Below are 27,386 nucleotides of genomic sequence, written 5' to 3' on the forward strand. Positions count from 1 at the left end.
CTCAATTTGTAAGCTCTGGCAACATTCAACTTCTGGGAGTAAGTTTCTGCAACACTATCCCAGATTTCTTTAGCCGAGTTCATCCACAGATAATGCGGACTAATCTGTGGCTGTATTGAGTTCACAAGCCACCCAATCACTATGTAGTTTTCTTGTACCCATCTCTCATAAGATGGATCATCCTCTGGAGGAGCTTTCTTGCTCCCAGAAATAAAACCCCATTTTCCTTTGCTACAAATGTGAATTTTCACTGATTGTGACCAAGCCAAGTAGTTGGTCCCATCAAGCTTAACTGTAGTTACAGCCAGCATAGAATCAGTTGGGGTTCCCAAAATCTATCCATATTCAGCAGCATTCTTGTTTTCAAGGCTTGGGAAATCCATCATGTAAAGGCTCCAATTAGGATTTTAATAGGTTTCTCAAGGTACTGGGGTCTTGATGAGTTTGGTTTGAGCTGAATAGGCAACAACAACTAGCTCACAGAATCAGTTCAGACTTGATAACTGTGATAGTCCAGTTCGGTGGTAGTTTTTTTTTCTTTACTGTTTCACCCTTTAAAGGACACCCAACAAACCTCCAATCACAAGGTATTTCAGGTTCTCAACAGCCGTTGTCCCAAAGAGAAGAAAACAGGGCCACAGTCCTTAAGAGACCTTTTGTCGAACACTCAGTGTGCAGTAGTTAACAGCCTACTGTTAACTAGAAGAAACCACTTCAAGGTGTTCAGTATAGGTCCAAGAAGAGGCTGGGATGAAGATGAGACTAGTGCCACTTAGTTTTAGATCAGTTTCAGCAGCTCGGCAGTCCAATAATCAGCCGAATAGCACTTCCAAAACAACCCAGAAAAACAGTCCAGCAACAGTGGGCCGAATGTATGTGGGCTTTGAATGCTTTAATAGTCCTCCCAAACAACAGAAAATAACTCAGCAAAGGACTGAGAAAAGACTTACAGCAAGAGAGTCTCTGGTTTGAACTATAAACCAGGCCGAACACTTGTTCTCTGAGATAACTTTGAAAGTCCTTTTCTCTGATTTCAAATCAGGCCAAACAACTTGCTCTCTGATTCTTCCTGGTCACCGAACCCTTCTCCAAGTGTATAGAAACTTGGGCACCCTCCAATGACCTCCAAGAACCAGGTGGATGACTGTAAACTTTCAGCCCTAGAACCTCCTCATGTAGTTGGCTGAACTAGAACCACATGAGGGACACGCCAAGCAATGGCCCGCTCTGATACCAAGTTGAAAAACAGCCCACTTGATGTATGGAACTGTTTGAGATTAGATGCAAACCAGAAAATGAACAAACAAGAGAGGAAGAGAAGAGAGAGCTGGCGGCAATGAGTGTTAGAGAGTAAGAGGTTCGAACATAACCCCTCTCTAACACTCTAAACATCTTATTAATAAGTTAATCTTTGACAAATTACAGAGAAGCCCTTGAGTGAGCAGGAAAATACAAAAAAACTGAATATTACAGAGTATGGGCCCAGAATAAGGCCCACAACAGAGAGAAACATAACATAACATGAAATGACAGTCTATGGGCCATTCGGCCCATCTTCTCTACAAGATCCAAGTGGTCATGGGAAGAATTAATGATATCTTCCCGAGGATCGGTAACGGATGAGCGGTCCTGGTGAATAGCAGTAGATGACTAAGACTCCTGAGAGGCCAAGTTTGTTGTATTAAACTTTTTCTGACTCTGTTGTCCCGGCTTCTTATTCTGATCTAATTTCTTACTCAACTCCATGGAGGCCCCAACAAATATCTCGAGTATGTCTGGCCTTCTAGCAATGAGTACACCATAACTTATCTTTATCATCCACTCTCTTCTGGAAGTCACCCTTCCCATACTCCCTTTAGCCACTAAGGTAATCTGTTCCCCCTCGGAGCTATTCATCACACTTTGCCCGCTCTCTTCGGATTGAACTAGAGCACACACTTTTTATATTGAAGGAAGATCTTTACTTCCTAATATCTGAACTCTGAGGGACTCGAATACAGGGTTCAGCCCCGAGAGGAAGGCAAAAACCCATTGTTGGGAAACCAAAGACTTGTAGGCCTTAGCACCAGCATCACACTTCCAGTCAATGTTCTGATAGTGATCTAGTTCTTTCCAAATTGAGGTCAAATCTGAATAATAGGCAGGAGGCAGCTTGCAACTGGTGTATTTTGTCATAATGGTGTTGCTCTGAATAGGTAGATTTTGCTTGCTCCCAAATCTCAATAGCTATTTCAGCCCACATGAAGGTTTTCCTAACTGGAGGCAACATAGAAAGTAACAGCCATGACATCACCATGTTGTTTTCCCGATCCCACTTATCATGCTCCACCCCCTAAGACTTTGGTTCTTTTGTTTTACCATTAATATAGCCTACCTTCCCCCTAGCTGTTATGTATAATTTGATTCCCCTAGACCATTCTAGGTAGTTAAGACCATCAAAAGGTATCATGGCCATGGGGAAACTCATGTCAAAACCCCCACTCACTCCACTTTGATTGGAGGACCCACTAGACATGATAGAATCCTCAAATGACATGTTAAAGAATAGTTCTGTTTAAAAAAATCACAGTTCAGCCACAATTTATCAACACTTCAGTTTAGCCACAACCACAGTTCAGTTCAGCTTGGTTCAGCCAAGCTGTTCAGTCGCTGTTCAATTTCAGTTCATCAAGTTCAGACCCCAGACCAAGTTCAGCCACTGTTCAGTCACTGTTCAATTTCAGTTCATCCAGTTCAGACCCCAGTTCAGTCACAGTTCAGTCCCTGGTTCAGTTCAGACACAGTTCAGTCCCTGGTTCAGCCACAGTTCAGTTCAGTTAAGCCTTAGTCAGGTATAAATTTTTTGGATCCCACACATCTACTGGAAAATTTTCCAAGAAATATAGTTGACCACTATCTTATAGTTACAGGTCATTTTAACCTATATCACCCAGCTATTTGGGCACAGAAATGGATCACATGATCCACAAGACTGAGAACAAAAACTAATAGCACTTACAGGTCATTCAGACCTTCATAACCCCCTTAGTGAAAAACTTTCACAGCATCAAACTTCCCTCTCTTTAATTTGTTTCTTGGCACACGACCAAGAGAGAAGGGAAGAAAGGGCGCAGAAAACTTCAGATCAGTCCAACGCACTTCCTTAACTGGTTCGATCCACAGCAAGAAGAAACTGAGAAAAAAAAAACTGAGAGAAGAGAGAGATCCCGTGGCTTCTAATCTCAGAAGACCCGCTCTGATACCATGTTTTCAGGCTAGAGATATCAGAGAAGGAACGGAGGAGAGGAGGAAGAGAGAAGAGAGAAGAGAGAAGAGAGACAAAAACTGGATTCGAACTTCTAGCTGGCGGCACCAGCTATTAGCTTATATATTAGGGCGACGGGAAAAACACAAACAAAAAACTTAAGAGAGGTGGCTAACTGATTCCAACACCTTTCTCTTGGAGCTGAACCCTATATATGAATCTATCATGGTGCAAATTTTGAGAAGGATCTCCCTCCAACTCCAATCCAAGAGGTTTATGCCTTGGTACAATCTAAAGAGAGTATAAGAAATGTGATGAATAGTTCAAAGGGGGAGCCAGTTGCTTTGGCAGCTAGGGGATACAAATGCAAATGGAGGGAGTTATTTCAAGAAGGATAACTTCAAAAAGAGGGTGGATGACAAGTATAAAATTTGGTGCACTCATTGTCAACGGTCTAGGCACACCAAAGATGCCTACTGGGATCTCCATGGAAAGCCTGACTGGGCTCAGGAGTTAAGTAAGAAGTCAGCATCAAAACAAAATAAGAAGCCATGTCAGCAAGGCCAAAAGAAGTAAAATTTTGCGAACATATCCTCACATGAGAATCAAACTTCCAGCTACACTGAACCAAGAACCTTGTTCTAGTTCCAATCCCAAGGAAGATATCATCAATTCATTCTGTGACCATTTAGAGTCGTATGGTAGGGCACTCCATCAGATGGATTCTATCTCACGACCTCCTTTGTGTCTATATCAAGTAACTCTGCCACAACCTTCCGTGCAACTTCTCATACTTCAAAATCCCCATGAATAATTCATTCTGGAACCTGGAACTACATGATGGGTATTCAATCCTATAGCCTACTTTCTAGGAGGGATAAGATGGGACTAGCCAATGGCTCATTCTCCACCATAACTGATCAATGAACCATCTTTCTCCCTTTCACCTTACCCTTTCTAATGTTTTGCATGTCCCAAAACTTCCTATAAACTTATTTCCATTAGTAGCATTACCAATTATTCAATTTTTCTATAACTTTTTTCCTTCCTCTTGCGTGATATAAAAGTTGATCTTAGGGGATCCCTTCAATTTTCCTTCCTCTTCGTATGGATCCCTTCACCATAGTTCTTGTGCCAAAACACCCCAACAGAATTGTGTTGCGTAAAGAAACCATCTCCTTAGTTGCCCTTGGATTGTTACTACATATGTATGTCCCTAAATGTTTTTGGATGGATGTTGTTTTCTCTGCTACTAAACTCATTAACTGTATGCCATCTTGGTTGTTGGAATACAAGGCCCCACATCAACTCTTGTTTCCCAAAGTCCCCTTGCTTTCCATCCCTCTACGTGTGTTTGGTAGCCATTGCTTTGTTCCCAACTTGTCTCTTAATTGTGGTCAACTCAACCCTCATGCTATGTGTTTTCCTAATCTACCCTTCTTCTCAAAATGGGTACCAATGTTTTGATCATATTTCCAAGAAGTACTATGTTTCTATGGATGTCTCTTTCTTTAAGAGTGGATTTTCTTTTCCTATTTCTCCTCAGGGGGAGAGTAGGGTTAAGAGAAACATGTTTAGGTTTAACTTCCTCCTCTTCCAAATCCCCCTCCCTTCCATATTTTCCCTCATTGTCACTAGGGCCAACCAAGCTCAAGAACCATAGAGCAACTTAAGGCCATACCACCAACATCATTGGATTCTCCAAGGACAGATCCTTCTCAACCAAATACCATTATTCCCATTGATATGTTTGACCCCATTGATATAGATAATTCTGTTGTTGATGACTTGGACATCCCTATTGCAAAGAAAAAGAGTGTCAAGTCCTATACTACTAAGCATCGTATTTCCTATTTTGTTTCCTATGAGAACATCACATTCTCTCTGTGTCTTTCTTTCATTAACAATATACCTATCCCTAAGAATGTGGTAGAGGCTTTGTTTGTACCTGAATGAACAGATGCAATGAAGGAAGAAATCAGTACTTTATATAAAATGGTACATGGGAGTTGGTGGATCTTCCAAAAGGAAAAGAACCAATAGGATGCAAGTGGGAATTTACAGTGAAACACAAGGCTAATTGCACAAGGGAGATGTATAAAGTTCAAATTAGTGGCAAAGGGATTTACAAAGATGTATGGAATGGATTATGTAAGGACATTTTCCCCGGTAGCTAAGATGAATTCTGTTAGGATCCTCCTCTCATTAGCAACTAATTTTGATTGGCATCTTCACCAATTGGATATCAAGAATGCCTTCTTAAATGGCAATTTAGAAGAAGAGGTGTATATGGTTCAGCCTCCTGGTTTCTGTGCCAAAGGCAATGAGCAGAAAGTGTGCAAGCTAAGGAAGTCCCTGTATGGCCTAAAACAGTCACCAAGGTCTCAGTTCAGCAGGTTCAATCAAACTGTATAGCAGATTGGTTTTAACAATGCCAATCTAACTATAATCTGTTTTTAAAGGGGGAAAACATAAAATTGCAACTTTGATAGTGTATGTTGATGACATAGTAGTCACTGAAGATTGGAAAAGTGAAATTCAGAAGCTAAAGGAGTTCTTAGTCACTTAGTTTGAAGTGAAAGATCTAGGTCCCTTAAGGTATCTGCATTTCTTAAAGGAAATACATTCTAGGTCCATTGTAGGACACAAGTAAGATGGGAACAAAGCCAATTGATTCTCCAATTGATCCAAATCACAAGTTGGGTGATTGTCATGGAGAGACCATAAAAGATGTCAAGCAATTTCAGAGGCTTGTGGGAAGACTTCTATATCTATCAATGACCAGACCTGACATTGATTTTGTTGTAGGTGTCCTTACTCCTTAGTCAATTCATGCATGGGAATTGCTAAATCACTCACATGGATTGCCGAGAGGATTCTTAGGTATCTCAGGAAGTTCTTAGGGGCAAGTTTGTTGTTCCAGAATCATGGGCATTTGAAGGTGGAGGTGTATATAGATATTGATTGAGCAGAGTCAGTAGATGACAATAAATCCACCAGTGGATATTGCACCTTTGTAGGAGAAACCTAGTTACATGGAGAAATAAGAAACAAAGTGTGGTGGCTAGGTTCAGTGTAAAAGCAAAGTACAAAGCTATGTCCTACGGGGTGGCCAAAATTTTGTGGATAAAGAACTTATTGGAAGAGTTGGGATTTGTAGTTAATAGTCCCATGTCACTTAATTGTGACAATAAGGGTACTATCAATATTGCAGCTAATCTTGTCCTGCACGATAAAACAAAACACATTGAAGTGGACAAACACTTTATCAAGGAGAAGCTTGTAAGTGGCGAAGTGTGTACCCACCCCTTGTAAGAGCAACTTGTAGATATCTTCAAAAAGGGCCTTCATCACTGTGATATAGTGACTTGTGTGACAAGTTAGGCATGATTGACATCTATCCCAACTTAAGGGGGGGTGTTAATTGTTGACAGTTCTTATTAATTAGGCCAAAAGGGATTTTTGTCATTGTACCCTATATTTTATTAGTTGTTGGTTTTGCCCTATAAATAGATTGGTGGGCACTGCCATCCCACCATTTTTACTCTCATTCTTTTCTTCTCTTCTTCCTCCTTCCTTTCTCTTCGTTCTTTGCTGATAACAAGGCAAGTTTCGAGCATTGTATAGTAAAGTATAACCAAAAAATAAAATACAATTAAAAATTTACAAGTTATAAAAAAAATCCTGACACTCTATAACTCAACTGAAAAAGATATGGGGTTTCTTCAGTAATGGTGAATTGGTTTAATAATAACAAAATTGGCCCTTGGATTCATAGGCATAGAGAAAGAGAGATACATCTGACTATGGTGCTGAGAGATACATCTGACTAGGCTTTCTCATTGGGCTCAATACAGCTGTATTTGGGCTCTCCGGATTTTTTTTACCAAATGCTGTTTCTAGGCTTTCTGGATGGGCCGCACCTCGCAGGACTAAAAGCCACAGCATGAAAACTCTCCCAAACAGGAACTAACTGTCATGAGGGCTTTCAGGCAGTGGCTTCTGGCTTTACAAGGTGAGCCCAACCAAGACAGTCTATAAGCTATGTTTGGTGAAATCAAAGAAACCCCAAAATAGCTGTCTTTCAGACAGAAATAAGGCATAGGCTTTCTGCCAAAGCTTCTTTTTGTGGCTTCTCCAAAGCAGCTCAGTTAAAGCTTCAGCCCTCCCAAAAGGGCCCTAAGATCAATGACTAGATTAATAGATAGGTAAGGGGTAACTAGGAGGGAACTATTGTCAGGATAATATAAAGGGGTAAGGGTCCAACCTGGACAGTCCATAAACTATGTTTGGTTAAACCCACAGAAACCCCAAAATAGCTATCTTTCAGACAGAAATAGGGCATAAGCTTTCTGCCGAAGCTTCTTTTAGTGGCTTCTCCAAAGCAGATTGTTTCGACTGCTGCTACAATAATCCGAACAGGAAGAGGAGAAGAAGAAGGGTCTGTCGAAAATCTGATGGTTAACCCATCCAGTCGACCCCCTTAATCTATATTAGATTATAATAATGTTTACAAAGACAGAAATGCCCTTCCTTAAGTGTGGAGTAGAGTAACTCAAATAACACTGCCACATAAGCAAGTTACTTAATAAACAGAAGAAGACTAAACTACCCCTATTCGGCACATCTTAACACTCCCCCTCAAGCTGGAGAATATATGTCATATAATCCCAGCTTGTTACATAGATAGTTCACTTTCCCTAAGCTTAGAGCTTTTGTAAACAAATCTGCCCACTGGTCATTGGAGCCCACATGTTCTGTATTTATCTCTCCAGCAAGAACCTTCTCTCTCACAAAATGGCAATCAACCTCTATGTGCTTTGTTCTCTCATGAAAGACAGGATTGGATGAGATATGGAGTGCAGCTTGGTTGTCACAGTACAATCTCATAGGTTTATCCATGTGAAACCCAATTTCTTGTAAGAGATTCCTCAACCACACTAATTCACAGGTAGTGTGAGCCATGGCCCTATATTCGGCTTCAACACTGCTTTTGGCCACAACCGTCTGCTTTTTACTCTTCCATGTCACAAGATTTCCTCCCAGAAATGTGCAATAGCCTGTAGTAGACCTTCTGTCACTCACTGAGCCTACCCAGTCTGCATCTGTATACCCAACTACTTCAAGTTTTCCTCCTGGTTTATACAATAGCCCACGGCCTGGAGTTCCTTTCAGATACCTCACAATTCTAAGGACTGCGTCCCAATGAGGTATACGGGGGTTCTACATGAATTGGCTCAACACACTGACTGCAAAGGAGATGTCGGGTCTCGTGATAGTCAGATAGTTCAGCTTTCCCACTAGTCATCTATACCTTCCAGGATCTTCAAATACTTCTCCTGTATCACTGCTCAACTTAACATTTGGTTCCATAGGGGTCTCAGCCGGTTTTGCACCTAACAGTCTTGTTTCTTCCAATAGATCAATGACATATTTCCTTTGGCACAAATCCACACCTTGTTTTGACCTGGCAACCTCTATTCCCAAGAAATACTTTAATGTTCCAAGGTCCTTTGTTTGAAAATGATTTTGTAGGAATACCTTTAGTTTGCCAATCCCCAATTTATCACTACCAGTGATGACAATATCATCCACATAGACCACTAATAAAATCTTCCCAGCTTCTGAGTCATAGTTGAACACTGAGTGATCAACCTGGCATTGCTTCATTCCAAAACTCTTCACCACTTCGCTGAACTTCCCAAACCAAGCACGTGGAGATTGCTTCAACCCATAAATTGCTTTCTTCAGCTTGCACACCTTACCACCCTCCCCCTGAGCAACAAACCCAGGTGGTTGCTCCATATATACCTCCTCCACTAGATCACCATGAAGGAAGGCATTCTTTATGTCAAGTTGAAGAAGAGGCCAATCATACATAACTGCCAAGGAAATTAGGACACGAACGGAACCAATTGTTCAGGGGTTCTAACACAGAAGCTTTGGTGAATAACCCCCATGTCAGAGAGATACAAGGATAAGCTCTTCTCAAAATACTCTTTTGCATTGTCGGATCTGAAAACCTTAATTCTGGTACCAAATTGAGTTAAAACAAGCTCATGAAATTGCCTCACAAGTCTCGGGACTTCGTCTCGAGATTTCATTAAGTATATCTAAGTGAATCTAGAAAAGTCATCAATAAACAGGATAAAGTATTTGTAGCCCCCCATAGAGGATAAGTGGTAACGCCCCCACACATCAGAGTGTACAATATGAAAAAGAAAAGATGATCTTTTATTGCTCACAGGGTAATTTTTTCTACAATGCTTTGACATCTGACATGACTCACAATTGAGACTGGACACACTGACTCCCTTAAACAGTTTGGGAAGCAAATGACTTGAAGCAGAAAAAGGTAAATGACCCAACCGACAATGACTCAACATAATTTGACTGACAGACTCTGAAGAAGTAGAACCAAAAGCAACATTCTTGGGATGATCAAAGCATTGGCCAGGGGTGTCGAGCAAGTATATTCCATTCGCTTCATGGCCACTCCCAATCACCTTCTGAGACTTCAGGTCCTGAAACACACAGTGAGAAGGGAAAAATGTTACACAACAATTCAATGACTTGGTCAAGCTACTTACAGATAACAAGTTGGTATTTAACTTAGGTACATGAAGAGTGGAAGATAAGAGTAAAGAGTCTGTAGGCTTGATAGTTCCCTTGCCAGAAATAGGGCAAGAGAACCATCAGCTAAGGTGATTTTGTCACGACCAGGAAGCAAATCATATGACACAAACAAAGTGGAAAGGTTGGTCATGTGATCAGAAGCACCTGAGTCAATGATCCAAGGGGTCTTGGGATTACCTGAGGTAGATGCATGGTTAGCAGAAGCCCTTATACCTGAGTGAGCAAATGCAGTGGTGGCTGGACTTCCAGAAGGGTTGGATGATGAAGTTACACCTTCAAGCTGGCTGATCATCCTTCCAAACTTCTCATATTCAGCTTTCATGGCAGTATGTGCACTTCCGGTCTTTCTATTGTCATTCTTCTTCTGGAATCGGATAGGAACAAGACTGGGATGCAATTTCCAGCACTTGTCCTTAGTGTGTTTCGGCTTCTTGCAATATTCACACACCACCTCCTTCTTTCCTGTGCCACTGGGAGCTCCTGTAACCCCTTTGGGTTTGATTCCCATATTTGCAAAATGATCATTGATACTGACCCCTTGAACCTACACTTTCCTCCTACTTTCCTCACTGCTGACCAAAGCATATGCTTGAGACAATGAAACATCTTCCTTGGACAGGATGTTTTGCTTTGTAATGTCATATTCAGAATTCAGCCCTGTCAAGAACTCAAAGACCCTATTCCTTTCAACCAATTTCCTATATGTTTCAGCATCCTTAGGGGTATCCCATGTCACGGCCTCTATCAAATCAATTTCTTGCCATATAGATTTTAGGGCTGAGAAGTATGCTGCAAGTGACTTCTCCCCCTGTCTTAGAATCTTCACATCACTTCTCAGTTTGTAAGCTCTGGCAACATTCAACTTCTGGGAATAAGTTTCTGCAACACTATCCCAGATTTCTTTAGCCGAGTTCATCCACAAGTAAGGTTGGCTAATCTGTGGCTGCATTGAGTTCACAAGCCACCCAATCACTGTGTAATTCTCCTGCACCCATTTCTCATAAGAGGGATCCTCCTCTGGGGGAGCTTTCTTGCTCCCAGAGATAAACCCCCACTTTCCTCTACTGCAAATATGAATTTTTACGAATTGTGACCAGGCCAAATAATTGGTTCCATCCAATTTAACTGTAGTTACAGCCAACAAGGAATCAGTTGTAGTTCCCAAATTATGTCCATATTCAGCAGTGCTCTTGTTCTCAATTTCTGAGAAGTCCATTATGTAACAACTTCAATTAGGGTTTCGGCAGGCCTTTAAAAGTGATCTGATTTCAAAGGACTCAGATTGAGTTGAAACAGTAGCAAACAAAACAACTCACAAACTCAGTTCAGAACTGACAGCCGTGAGAACCAAGTTCGGTGGCAGCACTTTCAAAGGGGAGAAACCCTGATTCAGCCTTCAAGGAACAATCGGTAGGCCTCCAAACAATATGTATTCTTGGTTCCCAACAATAATTTCCCAAGGAGAACAAAGAAAACAGTCCACAGTACCTAAGAGGACCTTTTACAAACACTATGTATGCAACAGTCAACACTTCACTGTTAACAAGCAGAAATCGCTTCAAGAACACTTTGTCTAAGTCCAAGAAGCAGCTGAACTAAGTAGAGGCTTGTACCACTTAATTTTTAGCAGTTTGGAAGCCCAATAACAGCCGAACCACACTTCCAGAATAACCCAGAAATCAGTCCAGCAACAGTGGGCCGAATGGAGGTGTTTTGAATGCTTTAACAGTCCTCCCAGATAACAAAAAATAACTTAGCAAAGAACTGAGAAAAGACTTACAGCAAGAGAGTCTCTGGTTTCAACTATAAACCAGGCCGAACACTTGTTCTCTGAGATAATTTCGAAAGTCCTTTTCTCTGATTTCAAATCAGGCCAAACAACTTGCTCTCTGATTCTTCCTGGTCACCGAACCCTTCTCCAAGTGTATAGAAACTTGGGCACCCTCCAATGACCTCCAAGAACCAGGCGGATGACTGTAAACTTTCAGCCCTAGAACCTCCTCATGTAGTTGGCTGAACTAGAACCACATGAGGGACACGCCAAGCAATGACCCGCTCTGATACCAAGTTGAAAAACAGCCCACTTGATGTATGGAACTGTTTGATATTAGATGCAAACCAGAAAATGAACAAATAAGAGAGGAAGAGAAGAGAGAGCTGGCGGCAATGAGTGTTAGAGAGTAAGAGGTTCGAACTTAACCCTTCTCTAACACTCTAAACATCTTATTAATAAGTTAATCTTTTACAAATTACAGAGAGGCCCTTGAGTGAGCAGAAAAATACAAAAAACAGACTATTACAGAGTATGGGCCCAGAATAAGGCCCACAACAGAGAGAAACATAACATAACATAAAATGACAGTCTATGGGCCATTCGGCCCATCTTCTCTACAAGAACCTTGAGAGATGGATGTCCCAGTTGGCAATGCCATTGTAGAGGAGTAAGAGAAGTTTGAAATGCAATTGAAGATCCACCATCGTCAAGGTAATACAATCCACCAGCTTCATGCCCCCCACCAATCTTCTTCCCCGTCTTGAGATCCTGAAAAAACACAAGTGGAAGGAAAGAAGATAACAGAACAGTTAAGAGCTTTGGTTATTTTACTAACAGACATAAGATTGAATGGAAACTTAGGTACATATAAAACAGATGATAAGGGGACAGAAGCCATGTCAACTTTACCAACACCACAGATGGGAGATGAGAACCCATTGGCAAGTGTAACAGTTTGTGATGTGGAGGTTTTAGAAAGAGAAGAGAACACACCTGGAGTCCCGGTCATATGATCTGAGGCTCCAGAGTCAATAATCCAGGAAGGAGTTTTAGATGACATGCAAGCAATACCTGATTGGGCATATGTGGCAGTGGTATGCTGTGAAGTAGTTTGAAGGAACCGTTCATACTCATCACGCGGAACACTTACCATCTCCCTCCCAGAAGTAGATGTAGATGTGGGAGGTGTTCGGTCTGCCAGTTTACTGTCACTAATAACAACCACGCCTGCTATAGCATGATTAGCCCATTTAGAGGGAGGGCCATGTAGGTCATAACAGAAATTCACTGTGTGTCCTTCCCTAGCACAATGAGTACACTTCCTTGTAGAGTTATTTTTTCCTCTGCCATGGCCTCCCCCTGAGTCACGGCCACCTCAACCAATCATGGAATTGCCACGGCCCCCTCTGGGAGCATGACCTCCCCCTCTTGTACTATGTCCACCACCTCTAGCTGTCACAAGTGCTGATCTATCAGACTGTGTGGGGTTCTCTGTCTGTCCCAAAGAAATTCTACAAAGTCTTGAGAATACTTCCTCAAGTGTAGGAAGAGTAGAGCCCCCCAATATTTGAGCTCTAACTGGTTCATATTCCGACTTCAGCCCCACTAAAAATCTTGTAACATCTAGCTGCTCCCTTTGTTGTTGCTGAACTTGAATATCTAGAGTAAAGGGATGATAGACATTGAGTTCATTCCTTATATTCTTCATGCAGGCATAGTACTCTTCTAGTGTTTTGATTCCTTGTTGTAAATCAAAGTACTCTTGATACAGCTGATATACTCTTGTTGTGTTATCTTGTCTAGAATATAGCTTCTTAGCATGCTCCCATATATCCTTAGCCGTATCAAGGAACATGAAGTTGGCACTGATTTTGGGTTCCATACTATTCCACAGCCAAGTCATGATTTGAGCATCTTCTTGTTCCCAATCATCAAACCCTGGAGAGTCAACTGGTGGCTTTTCATCTCTTACATGCTTTACTTTCTTCTTTGCCTTGAGAAAAACTTCCACTGATTTAGCCCATGGAACATAGTTCTCCCCATTTAGCTTAATTGAGGTCATTTGTACCCCTAGGTAGTCGGAGGAAATTACTACACTAGGTTTCTGATCATTGTAGCCATCTCCTATTGCTGCCATTGTACTCTTTCACAGTTGCCTCTAACTTTACTTCTCAGCTACAAGCTGATTGATGTTGTTCACAGTTTGATATTTCAGCACCTTTTGCAGCCTCTAAACATAACAGTGGAAGCACACACTTGTTCTTATTCACACTACTGCTGACTTCACACACTTACGTCACACATAAGCATCAGTTTACCATTCACTAATCACAAGTAGGCCCTCTTACAACCACTCAAAACAAATTGTGCATCACAAGCACCACAACACAGTCAAATCTGCTGCACCCAGTTCAGACTTGTTTAACACACTTAAGAGGGCATTACACAACCACAAGGAGTTCGGCAAGGTCACTGCATTCCACCTTACACCACTCGGCCACTTACAGCAGCCCTAACACCACTTAACAACTTACAACAGCCCTACACCATTCAACAACTTACAGCAGCCCTACACCATTCAGCTACTGCACACACAGCCCTTCCTAGGGCAACAATGAACCTAGTTCTCTAGGTTATAATCAATACTAACAGCTTCTTGTAGAGTTTCTACCTAGAAATATAAGTAACACTAGAAGAAGAGAGAACCGACCTTCCTTTGAGAATATCAATCAACCATTCACTGCTGAAGTCACTTTCCTTGTTGAAGAAGGTTATGCGCAACAGAGAGACAAGCTGTAATGTTTCTGACCTAGGGTGAACCAGTTCTCTCCATTGACTGACCAGAAACAAAGGTGAAGAGTCACGAACAATGCTGAGGTGCTTTACCAACTGACGTAGGTCAGGAGCATGGCTCTGATACCATGTTTCGACTGCTGCTACAGTAGTCCGAACAGGAAGAGGAGATGAAGAAGAAGAAGGGGTCTGTCGAAAATCTGATGGTTAACCCATCCAGTCGACCCCCTTAATCTATATTAGATTCTAATAATGTTTACAAAGACAGAAATGCCCTTACTTAAGTGTGGGGCAGAGTAACTCTAATAACACTGCCACATAAGCAAGTTACTTAATAAACAGAAGAAGACTAAACTACCCCTATTCGGCACATCTTAACACAGATCACTTAAAGCTTCAGCCCTCCCAAATGGGCCCTAAGATCAGTGACTAGATTACTAGATATGTAAGGGGTAACTAGAAGGGAACTATTGTCAGAGTCATATAAACTGAATAACTGTGACTTGGTTTTATATAGCCACTTATAAGCTAAGTTTTAAGAGGACGTTTGGCAGAACTTGTTATAGGCCATTCTTTTTCTAAATTAATAGAAATTACAGTTATTAAGAAAAAAAAAATATATATATATATATATATCAGGTTTCTTCCTCTTCATCATTCAGGTTGGTGTGTGTTAATAAATTTGTTGTTTTTTTCAGTAACTACACTCGAATTGCTTCATTTAATATTAATAGAGATTCATAATATATGAAACATTTCTACTCTGAAGTCAAGAGGAAGGAGCATAAATAAAACCCTTTTTTTGTCATGAGCAAAAGCAGACCAATGCAACTTTTGCTGATACAAATTGGAATAACTTTTTCTTACTTCTTACAGTAGCCTTAAACTAGAAGATAAATGTCACAATGTACGTATCACAATTATAAGAGAAAAGGCAATACACTGCAACAGTAATATATTAGGCAATAGATAAACTACTTACTTCCTACATCCCCAACAAGAAGAAAATAGCAATGCAAACTATGCACAAATTTTAGGCAATCAACAGTCTTGGATGCTGCAGCCAGTGCCTGCAATAATATCATAGACCCCTTTCAAAAATCAAAGCATTGAAATGCAAGCTAATATGGCATTATATGACATAATTTATGTCTTTATTCATGTCAACAAGCTCAGACCAGATATCCCAGACCACTAGAGTTGGCACCAATTGAATGGAATACATTCTTCTCTGTCAGTATTGCAATCAATTATTAGATGAAGATTTGCCTAACAATGAAAAATTGAAGCACTTTACATTAAACGAGTTCTGACGTGTGGTGTAAATCCAGGAACACAGTATAAGAAATCATAAATATATAAATTCATAAGCCAAAACAAGTACAATGACAAATCCAAACATACGGAACTTGTTGAGTTGCTATGAGTTATGAATGATCTAGGTTTTTTTTTATCAATAACAGAAATAGTATTCATTAAATGAGATAGAATGGTACATAGCAGAGAATGGAAAGATAAACTCTCTTATCTCTTCCGAAAGATGAACAAGTTACAAACAAGAAAAAAATAATTGATTTCTTCCCACCCCTTGTTTTGCCAGAGAATCAGCAAAAGAATTAGCATCTCTTTTCACCCAATGCAAAGTGACCCCCATCCCTTGAAGCAGCCTTCTAATATTCTCCTCTCATGAATATATTCCCACCATCACTCATCCTCATCTTTTTGCAGCCATCTAATCACCAACTTTGAATCACCCTCAATTGAAAGCTTGTGAATATTCAAGTCCTTTGCTTTCTGTATTCCTTCCATGACATCAAGTATTTCAGCTCTTAAAGCATCATCCACTCCTATTGAACTGGAGAATAGAGCAACAATTTTTCCTTCCTCAGTTCTAAATGCACCTCCAATACCAAATGGACCTGGGTTGCCTTCATTGCTACCATCAAAATTCAACTTGATGAAGCCTCTTAAAGGCGGGGGCCAATGAAGTCTATAGGCCACCTTAAGAGGAGCAGAATCGGCAATTTCCTTCCACTTCCTCATCAACTCACCTCCTAGAATCAAGGTTCAAAATTTTGTCACGTATCGGCCAATACAGATTGTATCGGTTGGTCACCAATATACAAAATATTAAGAGTTTCGGGGTAAGACCTGTTTCAGGGGGTAGCTAGGCCTTTAACTGACCCCCCCTGAACATATTTTGAAAAAAAAAAACTAAACAAAATATAAAAGTTTTGATACAACTGTATTGATACTTTGAACCTTGCCTGGAATGTCCTCAAACAGTTTCAAGGTCTTCACCCAATGAACCACTCTAATGGATATGACTTCTATCATCACCTCCCTACTCCTTTCTTTTTCCATGAATATTATTTGATTCCTTTCTTCCCAAAGTGTCCAACAAACTGCCACCCTTGTGCATCACCATAGAATTCTACCTCTCTCCTTCAGCCATCTGATGAGGCCCAAAAAAACAAAAAAGAAAAAAGAAAAATAAAGAAAAAATGTGAATGTATTCTGTTTTGCATGTTTTTTGTAGTAGGATCCCAATTTGTTGTTTTTGGGTAGCTTTGTTGATAATTTGTTGTTTTTGGCAGTTGGGTGTACATCTGTTGGGTTTTGGTCTCTTGGGTCTTTTTGTAACAAAAGTTACCTTTTGGGGGTCTGTTTGAAGTTAGCTTTGTTCTTAACGAGTTGTTTGTGAAAGTGAAACATTCTAGGGGCTCATTTGTAAATATTTTAATTGGCTTCTCCAGCAAGCCATTGAGTCTTATAAAAGAGCAGGTTGTTTCTATAGGGGTCTTTTTTTCTTGGTTCTTTCTTGTCAGAGTCATATCTGAATCTGTATAATAGAGAGAGAGCAGCAGATTTGTGGGTATGCCAAAAGTATCAGTCGACACCCAGGAAAGTGGTATTTATATTAAAAAGGTAAAGGACTAATCTGTCCTTAATATACAAATAACAGTGTACAAAAGAATCTAAAGTACAACAAAGAATAAAATTACAAAAATAGCCCTCGGTTAACTCTCTTTATCTCTATACTCCCCCCCAAATGGATGCCTAGGAACAAGTATCAACTTGTCCATGAGAAACAGATGTTGTGCCCAAGTCATCGCCTTTGTCAATAGATTAGCAAGTTGGAGCCCAGAGGACACATGGTGAAGAGAAATAATGCCAGCATGAAGGAGATCATGAACGAAGTGGCAATCAATCAACTTCAATGTGGTTTGTGCACTCATGGAAGACAAGGTTGGATGCATTTTTTATTGCACTAGCATTGTCTACAAAGAAAGGAACAGGGGGAGGTGGCTCATGTAGTATGTCATGTAAAAGATCTTGGAGCCATATAATTTCACTACACACCGAGGACATAGCTGTGTATTCAGCTTCAGTGGAAAATTTTGATACTATAGATTGTTTCTTGCACTTCCAAGAAATGAAGAGTTACCCAGGAAAACACACCAGCCCGCAGTGGATCGTTAAGTGCCTAGGCAACCAGCCCAATCAGCATCTACATAGGCGGTGAGGCTAATGGAAGATGAGGAGGAGAAGAATAGGTCATGAGATAAAGTTCCTTGTGAATACCTAATTATCCGATGGACTGCAGACAAATGTGGTTGTCACGGAGATGACACAAACTGGCTCACAATTTGGACTGCATAAAATATCTGGCCGAGTCATAGTAAAATAGATTAGACTGCCCACCAACTGGCGATAGAGACTATGATCTTCAAGAAGGGAACCGTCATCCTTGTTGACTTTCAAATTAATAAAAGGAGTATCAACAGTCTTGGAACCACTGAGGCTAGCCATTCTGACAAGATCCACCGCATATTTATGTTGATTAACAAAATAACCATGAGAATTACGGCTGACCTCTAGTCCTGTGGTGATTCGTGGGGATTGGGAGAGAGAAAGAGGAAGAGAGAGGTACGGTTTAGAGAGAAAAGCATCTTCTGGCAGCCGCCAGTTTTCTATTTATATTAACTTCATAAAAGAATCTGAAATTACAAGTATGCCCCTGGCGGCATATCCTAGAATCAAAATAATAAGAAAAAAGAAAGAAAAAAAACAAGTAACCGTAACTGTAACTGTAACAGCAACTATCAAGTAAGCCTTACAACACTCCCCCTCAAGTTGGGCTAAAGATGTCTATCATGCCCAGCTTGTCACATAACTCATTGTGCCGCGAGTACGGAAGCCCCTTTGTAAGGACATCAGCAAGTTGTTCCTTGGAGTTGACATAGGGGATGCAAATTTCCCTTTTTTCCAGTTTCTCCCTTATGAAGTGTTTATCCACCTCAATATGCTTGGTCCTCTCATGTAGGACTGGGTTGCTGGCGATATTTATTGCAACCTTGTTGTCACAGTAAAGGGACATAGGACTATGAACAACAACTCCAAGCTCCCCTAGAAGGTTCTTTAGCCAAAGGACTTCAGCCACCCCATGTGCCATAGCTCTATATGCAGCTTCAACACTTGACCTTGCTACCACACTTTGCTTCTTGCTCTTCCAGGTCACCAGATTTCCTCCCACAAATGTGCAATACCCACTAGTGGACTTTCTATCATCCACAGCTCCTGCCCAATCAGCATCTGTAAAGACTTCCACCTTTAGGTGATTGTGTTTATTGAATAGTAGGCCTGTTCCTAGATATTTCTTCAAGTATCTAAGGACTCTCTCTACTGCCTCCATGTGTGGCTTCTTAAGAGAGTGCATAAACTGACTCAGGACCCCAACGGAATAGGCAATGTCTGGACGGGTCATGGACAGATAAATCAGCTTTCCCACTAACTTTTGGAACTGCTTCACATCTTTCAGAGGTTCACCAACACAGTCACCTAGCTTGTGGTCCACACCCATAGGAGTATTTGCCGGCCTTACACCAAATTTACCTGTATCCTGTAATAGATCAATGGTGTATTTCCTTTGAGAGACAAAGATACCCTTTTCTGAGCGGGCAACTTCAATCTTAAGGAAATACTTCAGGAGTCCTAGATCTTTCACTTCAAATTTCGATGCAAGGAATTGTTTCAAGTTCTGTATTTCTGAGATCCAACTTCCTATAATGATGATATCGTCTACATACACTATCAATACAACAACCTGCTCTTGACATCTCTTCACAAAGAGTGTATGATCAAACTGACATTGTTTGAATCCCATCTCTTGAACTGCCATGTGAAACTTACTAAACCAGGCTCTGGGAGACTGTTTTAAGCCATAAAGAGACTTTCGTAGCTTGCATAGCTTATTTTCACTCCCCTTGGCACAGAATCCAGGAGGTTGAACCATGTATACCTCTTCTTCTAAGTCACCATTCAGGAAAACATTCTTTATGTCCAGTTGATGCAATTCACAGTCAAAATTAGCAACTAAGGACAGGAGAACCCTAATCGAGTTCATCTTAGCCACCAGGGCAAAAGTCTCATCATAGTCAACTCCATGTACTTGTGTATACCCTTTGGCTACTATTCTTGCTTTGTACCTTTCAACTGTTTCATATGCCTTGTGCTTAACTGTGAACACCCATCTGCACCCCACGGGGTCTTTCCCCTTTGGAGGATCCACCAATTCCCAAGTCTGACTTTTGTAGAGGCCATTAATCTCCTCCTTCATGGAATCTACCCATTCAGGGCATTTTAAGGCTTCTGCAACATTTTTGGGAACAGGGATGCAATCAACTGCCGATAGGAAAGCTCGGTACGAGGGAGAAATGTGGTCATAGGAGACAAAGTGGGTAATGGGGTGTTTGGTAGTGCAGGACCTGACTCCCTTTCGTTGGGCAATAGGCATGTCAAGGTCAACCACAGTAGGAGTAGGAGTAGGGTTAGGGGATGGACTTACCTCCTGGGAGTCTAATGGTATCAGTTGCTCAGTGTTTGGCTGCTCCACATTTCTATCACCCCGCTAATCTCTCTGACGTGTACGTTGGAAGACACGGAAGGGAGTAAGGTCCGGAATAGAAGGAAGAGATACCTGAACCTGCTTCTTCTCTTCCACACTACGACTCTCCCCCTGAGGAGAAAGAGGGAAGAATGGCTCGGACTCAAAGAAGGACACGTCCATAGACACAAAGAATTTACGACTAATTGGGTCAAAGCACCGATACCCTTTGTAGTGTAGAGTAGTTGAAAGCTTGGTTGGATGCAAAAGGTTACTCCCAAATGTATGGTGTTGACTACACAAAAACCTTCTCTCCTGTTGCTAAGATTGGTTCAGTTCGTGTTTTGATATCTCTAGCTGCTATGTATGATTAGCCTTTGTTCTAGCTTGACATCAAGAATGCTTTTTTACATGGTGATCTCCTTGAAGAGGTTTATATGGAGCAACCACCGAGGCTTGTTGCTCAGGGGAGGATGGTAAGGTGTTCGGACTAAAGAAGGCCATTTATGGACTTAAACAGTCCCCGCGTGTGTGGTTTGGTAGACTCAGTGAAGTGGTAAAAATGTTTGGCATGAAACAGTGTCAGGTTGATCATTCAGTATTAAGCTATTATTCAAGTGCTGGGAAGATTTTATTGGTGGTATATATAGATGACATTGTTATTACCGGCAGTAATAGGTTGGGAATTGATAGGCTAAAGACCTTTCTGCATGATCACTTCCAAACAAAGGATCTTGGTAAATTAAAATATTTCTTGGGGATAGAAGTAGCAAGGTCTAAGCACGGTATTAATTTGTGTCAAAGGAAGTATGTCCTTGATCTATTAGAGACAGAATTGTTGGGTGCCAAACCAGCTGAAACACCCATGGAACCAAATGTCAAGTTAATTCATAATGCAGGTGAGGAGTTTGAAGATCCCGTGAGGTACAGGAGGTTGGTGGGTAAGTTAAACTACCTAACCATTACTCGGCCAGATATCTCATTTGCAGTTAGTGTAGTGAGTCAGTTTATGCAGAATCCTTGAGTTCCATATTAGGATATAGTTCTAAGGACTGTACAGTACTTGAAGGGAGCTCTAGGTTGTGGCTTGTTATACAAGTGTGGAGGAAGCCTTGAGATAGAAGGATACACTAATGCTAATTGGGTCGGTTCTATATCTAACAGGAGGTCCACTATAGGCTATTGTACTTTTCTTGGGAGCAATTTGGTGACATGGAAAAACAAGAAGAAGTGTAGAAGTTGAATATAAAGCTATGGCACATACAACATGTGAACTAGTGTGGTTGAGGAATCTATTACAAGAGATGGGGTACTCGATTGATACCCCTACGAAGCTTTATTGTGACAAGCAAGCTGCAATCCACATTTCTTCCAATCCAGTTTTTCATGAGAGAATAAAACATATAAAAGTTGATTGTTGCTTTGTGAGAGGGAATGTGCTTAGTGGAGTGATAAGTCTTGCATATGTAAACACAGGAAGTCAATGGGCAGACTTGTTCACCAAAGGGTTAAATTGGGGAGGAGTGGATTACATATTTAACAAGCTGGAACTATATGACATATACTCGCCAGCTTGAGGGGGAGTGTTAGAGTCAACTGTAGAGGGGTAGTTTGGTCTTTTGCTTTATGTTAGAAGTGTGATGTAATGTCTAACTTAGGTGATGTGTCCCATACTTAAGTAGGGGTATAACAATCTTTATGTTCTAATTAGAAAACTATAAATATCAATCTGGCCGACTAAAGAGAGTAGTCTTATGTAGTTTGAACCAACTTTTTATTCTCCTCTCTTCACGTCTGTTCTTCCTCTTCTCTTCTTCTTCCTTCTCTCTTCTCTCTTCTTCTACTGTTATTCTAAAACTAAAACTGGTACAGATCTCAATTTTATCACTGAAAAACTCGAGTTTATTAACTATTCAAAAGAAAAAGTTCAGCTCATTGGCAGGTCATAAAAAGGCAACACTAAATCCTGGTGCAAGTATTGCAATAATTACATTTTTGTGTCTATTTGTGTGATTGCCAATATTGTTAATAGGGAATCACTTTTTCTTGCACTTTGTGTGCATAAACAAAAAAAAAAAAGAAAAAGAAAAAACAAATACAAAGCATGCCTGTCCAACCAACTGTCCTCCAAAAACCTGCCCAAATCTTGGAGCATCTGGCAAAGTAATACCCCGAAAGATGTTCACCTTCAAAACAAATTAATCAAACAATTATTATAACAAAATTAAACAAACATAAAAAGATATTCTTCCTCTTTATTATTGTACACAACAAATCTCTTGGCATGGATGCCTCATTAAAACCCAAGAGGAAAGAGAAAATGAGCTTCATTTGTTTTAAAGAATGCAAGGAACTCAAACTTTAAATTGTGGAAACTTTCCTTTATAAAGTTCTCTCTTAACATCATCCCTCATTCACAACACGTAAATATGTGTATAACTAATTAGTACATAAGAAGGCTTCCAAGTTCCTTCTTAATATAAAAGCATGTGCTGAGTTGTGCAAGTGGTACATAAGATCATTCTACAAAATGTATAGATGTGCAAGTGGTAAATACAATGATCATATGAAACCATGTCAATGAGCATAAAGTTGAAAAGGTGCGGATCATTAATAACTCTAAATGATGAAGCCTGGAGCATGGATTACTAAAATCACATTTAAGCAGCCAGATATTTAACAATTTTTCAGTAAAACTGTAAAAGATTCAATGGAACAACATAATCAACCATCCATAGACCATACATACTGCCTTACAAAAGAATAGATTGAGTTGATACAAACATGGTTCAAAGTATCGATACGATATGCCCGATACGGGGTGTATCTTATCAATAGATGTGCAAGTAGTAAATACAATGATCATATGAAACCATGTCAATGAGCATAAAGTTGAAAAGGTACGGATCATTAATAACTCTAAATGATGAAGCCTGGAGCATGGATTACTAAAATCACATTTAAGCACCTAGATATTTAACAATTTTTCAGTAAAACTGTAAAAGATTCAATGGAACAACATAATCAACCATCCATAGTCCATACATACCTGCCTTACAAAAGAATAGATTGAGTTGATACAAACATGGTTCGAAGTATCGATACGATACGCCCGATACGGGGCGTATCTTATCAATAGATGTGCAAGTGGTAAATACAATGATCATATGAAACCATGTCAATGAGCATAAAGTTGAAAAGGTACGGATCATTAATAACTCTAAATGAAGAAGCCTGGAGCATGGATTACTAAAATCACATTTAAGCAGCCAGATATTTAACAATTTTCAGTAAAACTGTAAAAGATTCAATGGAACAACATAATCAACCATCCATAGTCCATACATACTGCCTTACAAAAGAATAGATTGAGTTGATACAAACATGGTTCAAAGTATCGATACGATACGCCCGATACGGGGCATATCGTATCGTATCTTTTGAAAAAGATACGGTCCGAAACGCCTGTTTCCAGGTGTTTCAGACCCCCCAATCTTTTTAATAATAAAAAATATCTTATAAGCTTCCCAAAAACTAAACTTTGAAAAAAATAACTAAAAAAAAAAAGTATGTATCAGCCGTTTCTAAGTACCGATACAATACGACCGAAACTCGTATCATATCGATACTTTGAACCTTGGATACAAAAGCTCAGGTAACATACTTCTATTGGTTCCAAATGTAGTATATGTTCCACCAGAGAGCATGTTTCAAGTGTCTCATCTGCATTCCATATTGACTTTGATTGCAGCAAAGTACTATATTCATGGTCCAACACTAAGCAGGTCAGCTGCCATCATTGAAATGTATCAAAAACTCAGTGCTAGTATCCATGAATCCATCAACAGAAGTTACATCTTCTCAGTTTCAGATGTTCAGCACAAAAACACAATGTACTTACATAGGAAGACATTAAAGAAGTACATCAAAATACCTTAGACAATGCGATTATGTCAGCCAGATGAAGAAAAGTTACAGAACCTACAAGACAATAGCAATCAATTAAAGTTTCACAACCAAAAAGAAAGAGGTTGATCATGAGAAATGGAGATTTTGCTAGAGATGATCTAGACAATAAAATCAAATTGAAGGTGGTACAGCAGAAATTAGCTACCATTAAAATCAGTGACCACTTTTCAAGAATGTTAGTTTCTCAAACGCATTACAATAAAAGAGTGCCAGAAAGATGATTTCAGAAGTAGTTATTAGAAGGAATAAACTTCTTCTTTTTGTTTTGTCATTTAGATGCAGAGAGAAGCAGCTTGCCAAATTTCCCTTTTTTTCATATTATGAAAATGTAAAGTGACTCTTCAATTCAGGAAAGTAAGCAAAAGCTACCAATTTCCCTGCACTATACAACCATATCATATAAAAATCTTCCTTCCCAACAAATTTGCATCATCTCAGTCTTCAAGGTGCACATATGAGATATTCAGACCAAAAAAATGTATATTTGTGATATTTTCACGTTCAACGACCAAAAATGCTCCGTACAAGCCTTCTGAAACACCCAAAATTATGAGTTAGCACCAAAAGGACTGCTTTATAGGCTTATACCAAGTTGACACTGTAATTTACTCTAAATGAGTTGCAATCAGTATTTCTTTGAGCATTCTATAATAACTTTTCTTCCAAATGCTATTTTGTTCACATCTCTAATTGTAGCATTTAAGATTTTCTACTTTATGGAGCATATGTATGCATGATGTAACATTTCCTTTACATAAAGTAAATCTTAAGCATAGCATATGAGATTTGCAGAATAGGTTTTTCTTTAAGTTATAGATGTCTCCATATATTTCTGTACACTACATCTCAGATGACTGTCAAGTATATTTTATATTAATGTTAAAAGATTGATTGATTTAAAATATTGCAGTGAGAGAAGACATAAGCCTACTCACACCAGTAGAGTAGAAAAAAGAAACACTAAACTACCTTCTTTCATATGTCAAGAATCAAACTATTATTAATTAATTGCATAGAGGACCATGAGAAGATTAAGGTATCCAACTGCAGTAGATTATCTTTTCTTCTTTTCCATGTTAATCAAGCCAAACATGATTCTCTTCTGTCACATCTCCACTATGGTGTCTTTGTTACTTTTTTCCTTGTGATGAATGCTAGCAGTGGCAGAACCTTTTTTGTTTTTTGTTTTGCAACATTTAGCCCCCTGTTGCATAACTCAGTAGTATGTGAATCTCTCAAAGTAAGGGTGTTAAATGTTGCAAAAAAAGTACATGGACTAATTGGTGCACTCTTAAGTACAGGGGGTCTTTGTAATTTACACTTAATATTAATATAATTGTTTATCTTTACTTGCAGAAAACAAAAGAAAATAGAAACAGTTCAACATCAACAATTGATCCCAAAAGTGTATTATTTGAAAACATGAAATACAGACTATTATAACCCATTTTTTCTTCTATAGAGAAAGCTTTCTATAAGGCAAAATTGTAAAATATCAGAACCCCTTTATGAAGTAGCTCCAGGGTTAGAGAGGCTTTGTTTATTTCCAACTTCCAAGTAAAAAGATGTGCAAACAAAGTTTTTGCTACAAAATGGGGCAGAAATATAATTGAAATGTTTCAGTTGATATTCTTCCTCCCTTTAAAACAATGAAAGAAAGAGAACCTCAAGTAGAGGTATCATGTAAAAAAACCTAGCAAACAAAATACTCTAATTAAAAGAAACTACGAATTTGGCTTCTCACCATAACCAAAATAATCATATTTTTTCAATTGAAATTCTGGACTTTTTTCCTCATCCGCGTCGACAGAACCCCGAACTTCAGCCTGCCAATCATGAAATTAGAGATGTGCACATCAATGGTCAATAGGTATCACTCCATTGAACAACTCATGCGCCTTGGCAAATAAATTATCAATGCCTTTGAACATGTCTTGTTTCAGTTTAATGCAATACCTTACCTTTTCTCGGGAGAAAAAAAAAAACAACGCAATTTATACAAATATTTAAGATCAATGTTTTTTAATTTACCTCTCCTTCCCATATGAAATATATTCCATCCCCAGTTTCCCCCTCTCGAACAACGTACTCACCTTGATCTACAAAAAAAAAGGCAAAAGCATAAGCAAATAAACATTAAAAAAATCTAAACCTGTCACCTTTGAATTGTGAAACATTAAAATTCGAGTATGGCAGAAGAAGAAGAAGAAGAAGAAGAAAAAGAAAAAGAATCTCGACTAACCGTAATGTTTGACTCTGACGACTTCGGCAATCTTCTTGAGAGATGAACTAGGGAGCTTCTGTAACAAAGGAACGTAACCTAGGAACTCGATAACTGCCCAGGAAACAGTTGCAGTTAAATATCGTTTGTGAAATTCAAACACTACCGAAACATCTCCCCAACAATAGAAGAAGTAAAGATTGCAAAATGTCGATCGAAAATAAGAATTCTACTTCACCTGCTTCGATGTCCATTTTAAGGTCCAGGAACGTAAATCAGGAAATAAGAAGCTGAGTGCCCATGCTTCTGCCTATCAGTTCGTTATTTGTAGACGGTAGACCAAAACCAGAACTTATGGCGTTTAATTTCTAGAGTTAAGTACCATATGTTTCCTGATTTACAGCCTTGCATTGGGAATATCTCTACACTCATATGTTTTATTTCATGGTGACATATTCCCGATGCAATGCAAGGGTGCAAGACGCGGTTGGGATGGTGTGAGCATGGGCTTCCCTCTGATGACCTGAAATCGATGCTATGTTAAGAGCTGTTTAACTAATAATAACGCCACACGTCGGCTCCTATCATACCGTTCTCCATTCCATCAAAACTATTTGGCCCTTTTTGTTGTTTCGTTGGGTATAAACTATAAAGTGACCGCTCTCTGTACTTCGAGCTCGCACTACATTAAGAAAAAAAGTCCGAGATTTCACCAATGATGTGTTTGGTTTCCCCTGCCTTTTCTTTCAAACCAATCACAGCCAAGGTAACAAATACGAATCAACCGCCCTGTACTGCTGTACGCCCGTTATTGAGGTTGTATTCGGTATGTTGCTGTTGAGTATTAAAATATCGATACGGT

The 27,386-nt window shown here is 39.7% G+C and overlaps 1 protein-coding gene across 10 annotated transcripts in view; it reads right to left on the minus strand.

Annotated features, from left to right (window-relative positions):
• LOC104586388 (acyl-CoA hydrolase 2) overlaps positions 1-26,925 on the minus strand; it is a 133,580-nt gene extending 106,655 nt beyond the window's left edge. For all 10 annotated transcript variants that reach the window (XR_016077272.1, XR_016077273.1, XR_016077271.1 and 7 more), the window contains exons 1-8: positions 26,763-26,925; positions 26,546-26,638; positions 26,335-26,402; positions 26,048-26,129; positions 24,269-24,315; positions 23,999-24,124; positions 22,443-22,520; positions 15,430-15,517 (exon numbers count right to left, since the gene is read on the minus strand). Coding sequence is in view for 7 of the 10 variants with exons in the window: in XM_088889472.1 (XP_088745598.1) it covers positions 15,430-15,517; positions 22,443-22,520; positions 23,999-24,124; positions 24,269-24,315; positions 26,048-26,129; positions 26,335-26,402; positions 26,546-26,638; positions 26,763-26,778 (598 nt within the window). In the remaining 3 variants the exon portion in view is untranslated. The remainder of the gene's footprint in view (positions 1-15,429; positions 15,518-22,442; positions 22,521-23,998; positions 24,125-24,268; positions 24,316-26,047; positions 26,130-26,334; positions 26,403-26,545; positions 26,639-26,762) is intronic.
• Between the last annotated feature and the right edge of the window lie 461 nt (positions 26,926-27,386).

The sequence above is a fragment of the Nelumbo nucifera genome, chromosome 6, assembly GCF_055504915.1.
Source record: "Nelumbo nucifera cultivar China Antique chromosome 6, China Antique-T2T, whole genome shotgun sequence".
NCBI lineage: Eukaryota > Viridiplantae > Streptophyta > Magnoliopsida > Proteales > Nelumbonaceae > Nelumbo > Nelumbo nucifera.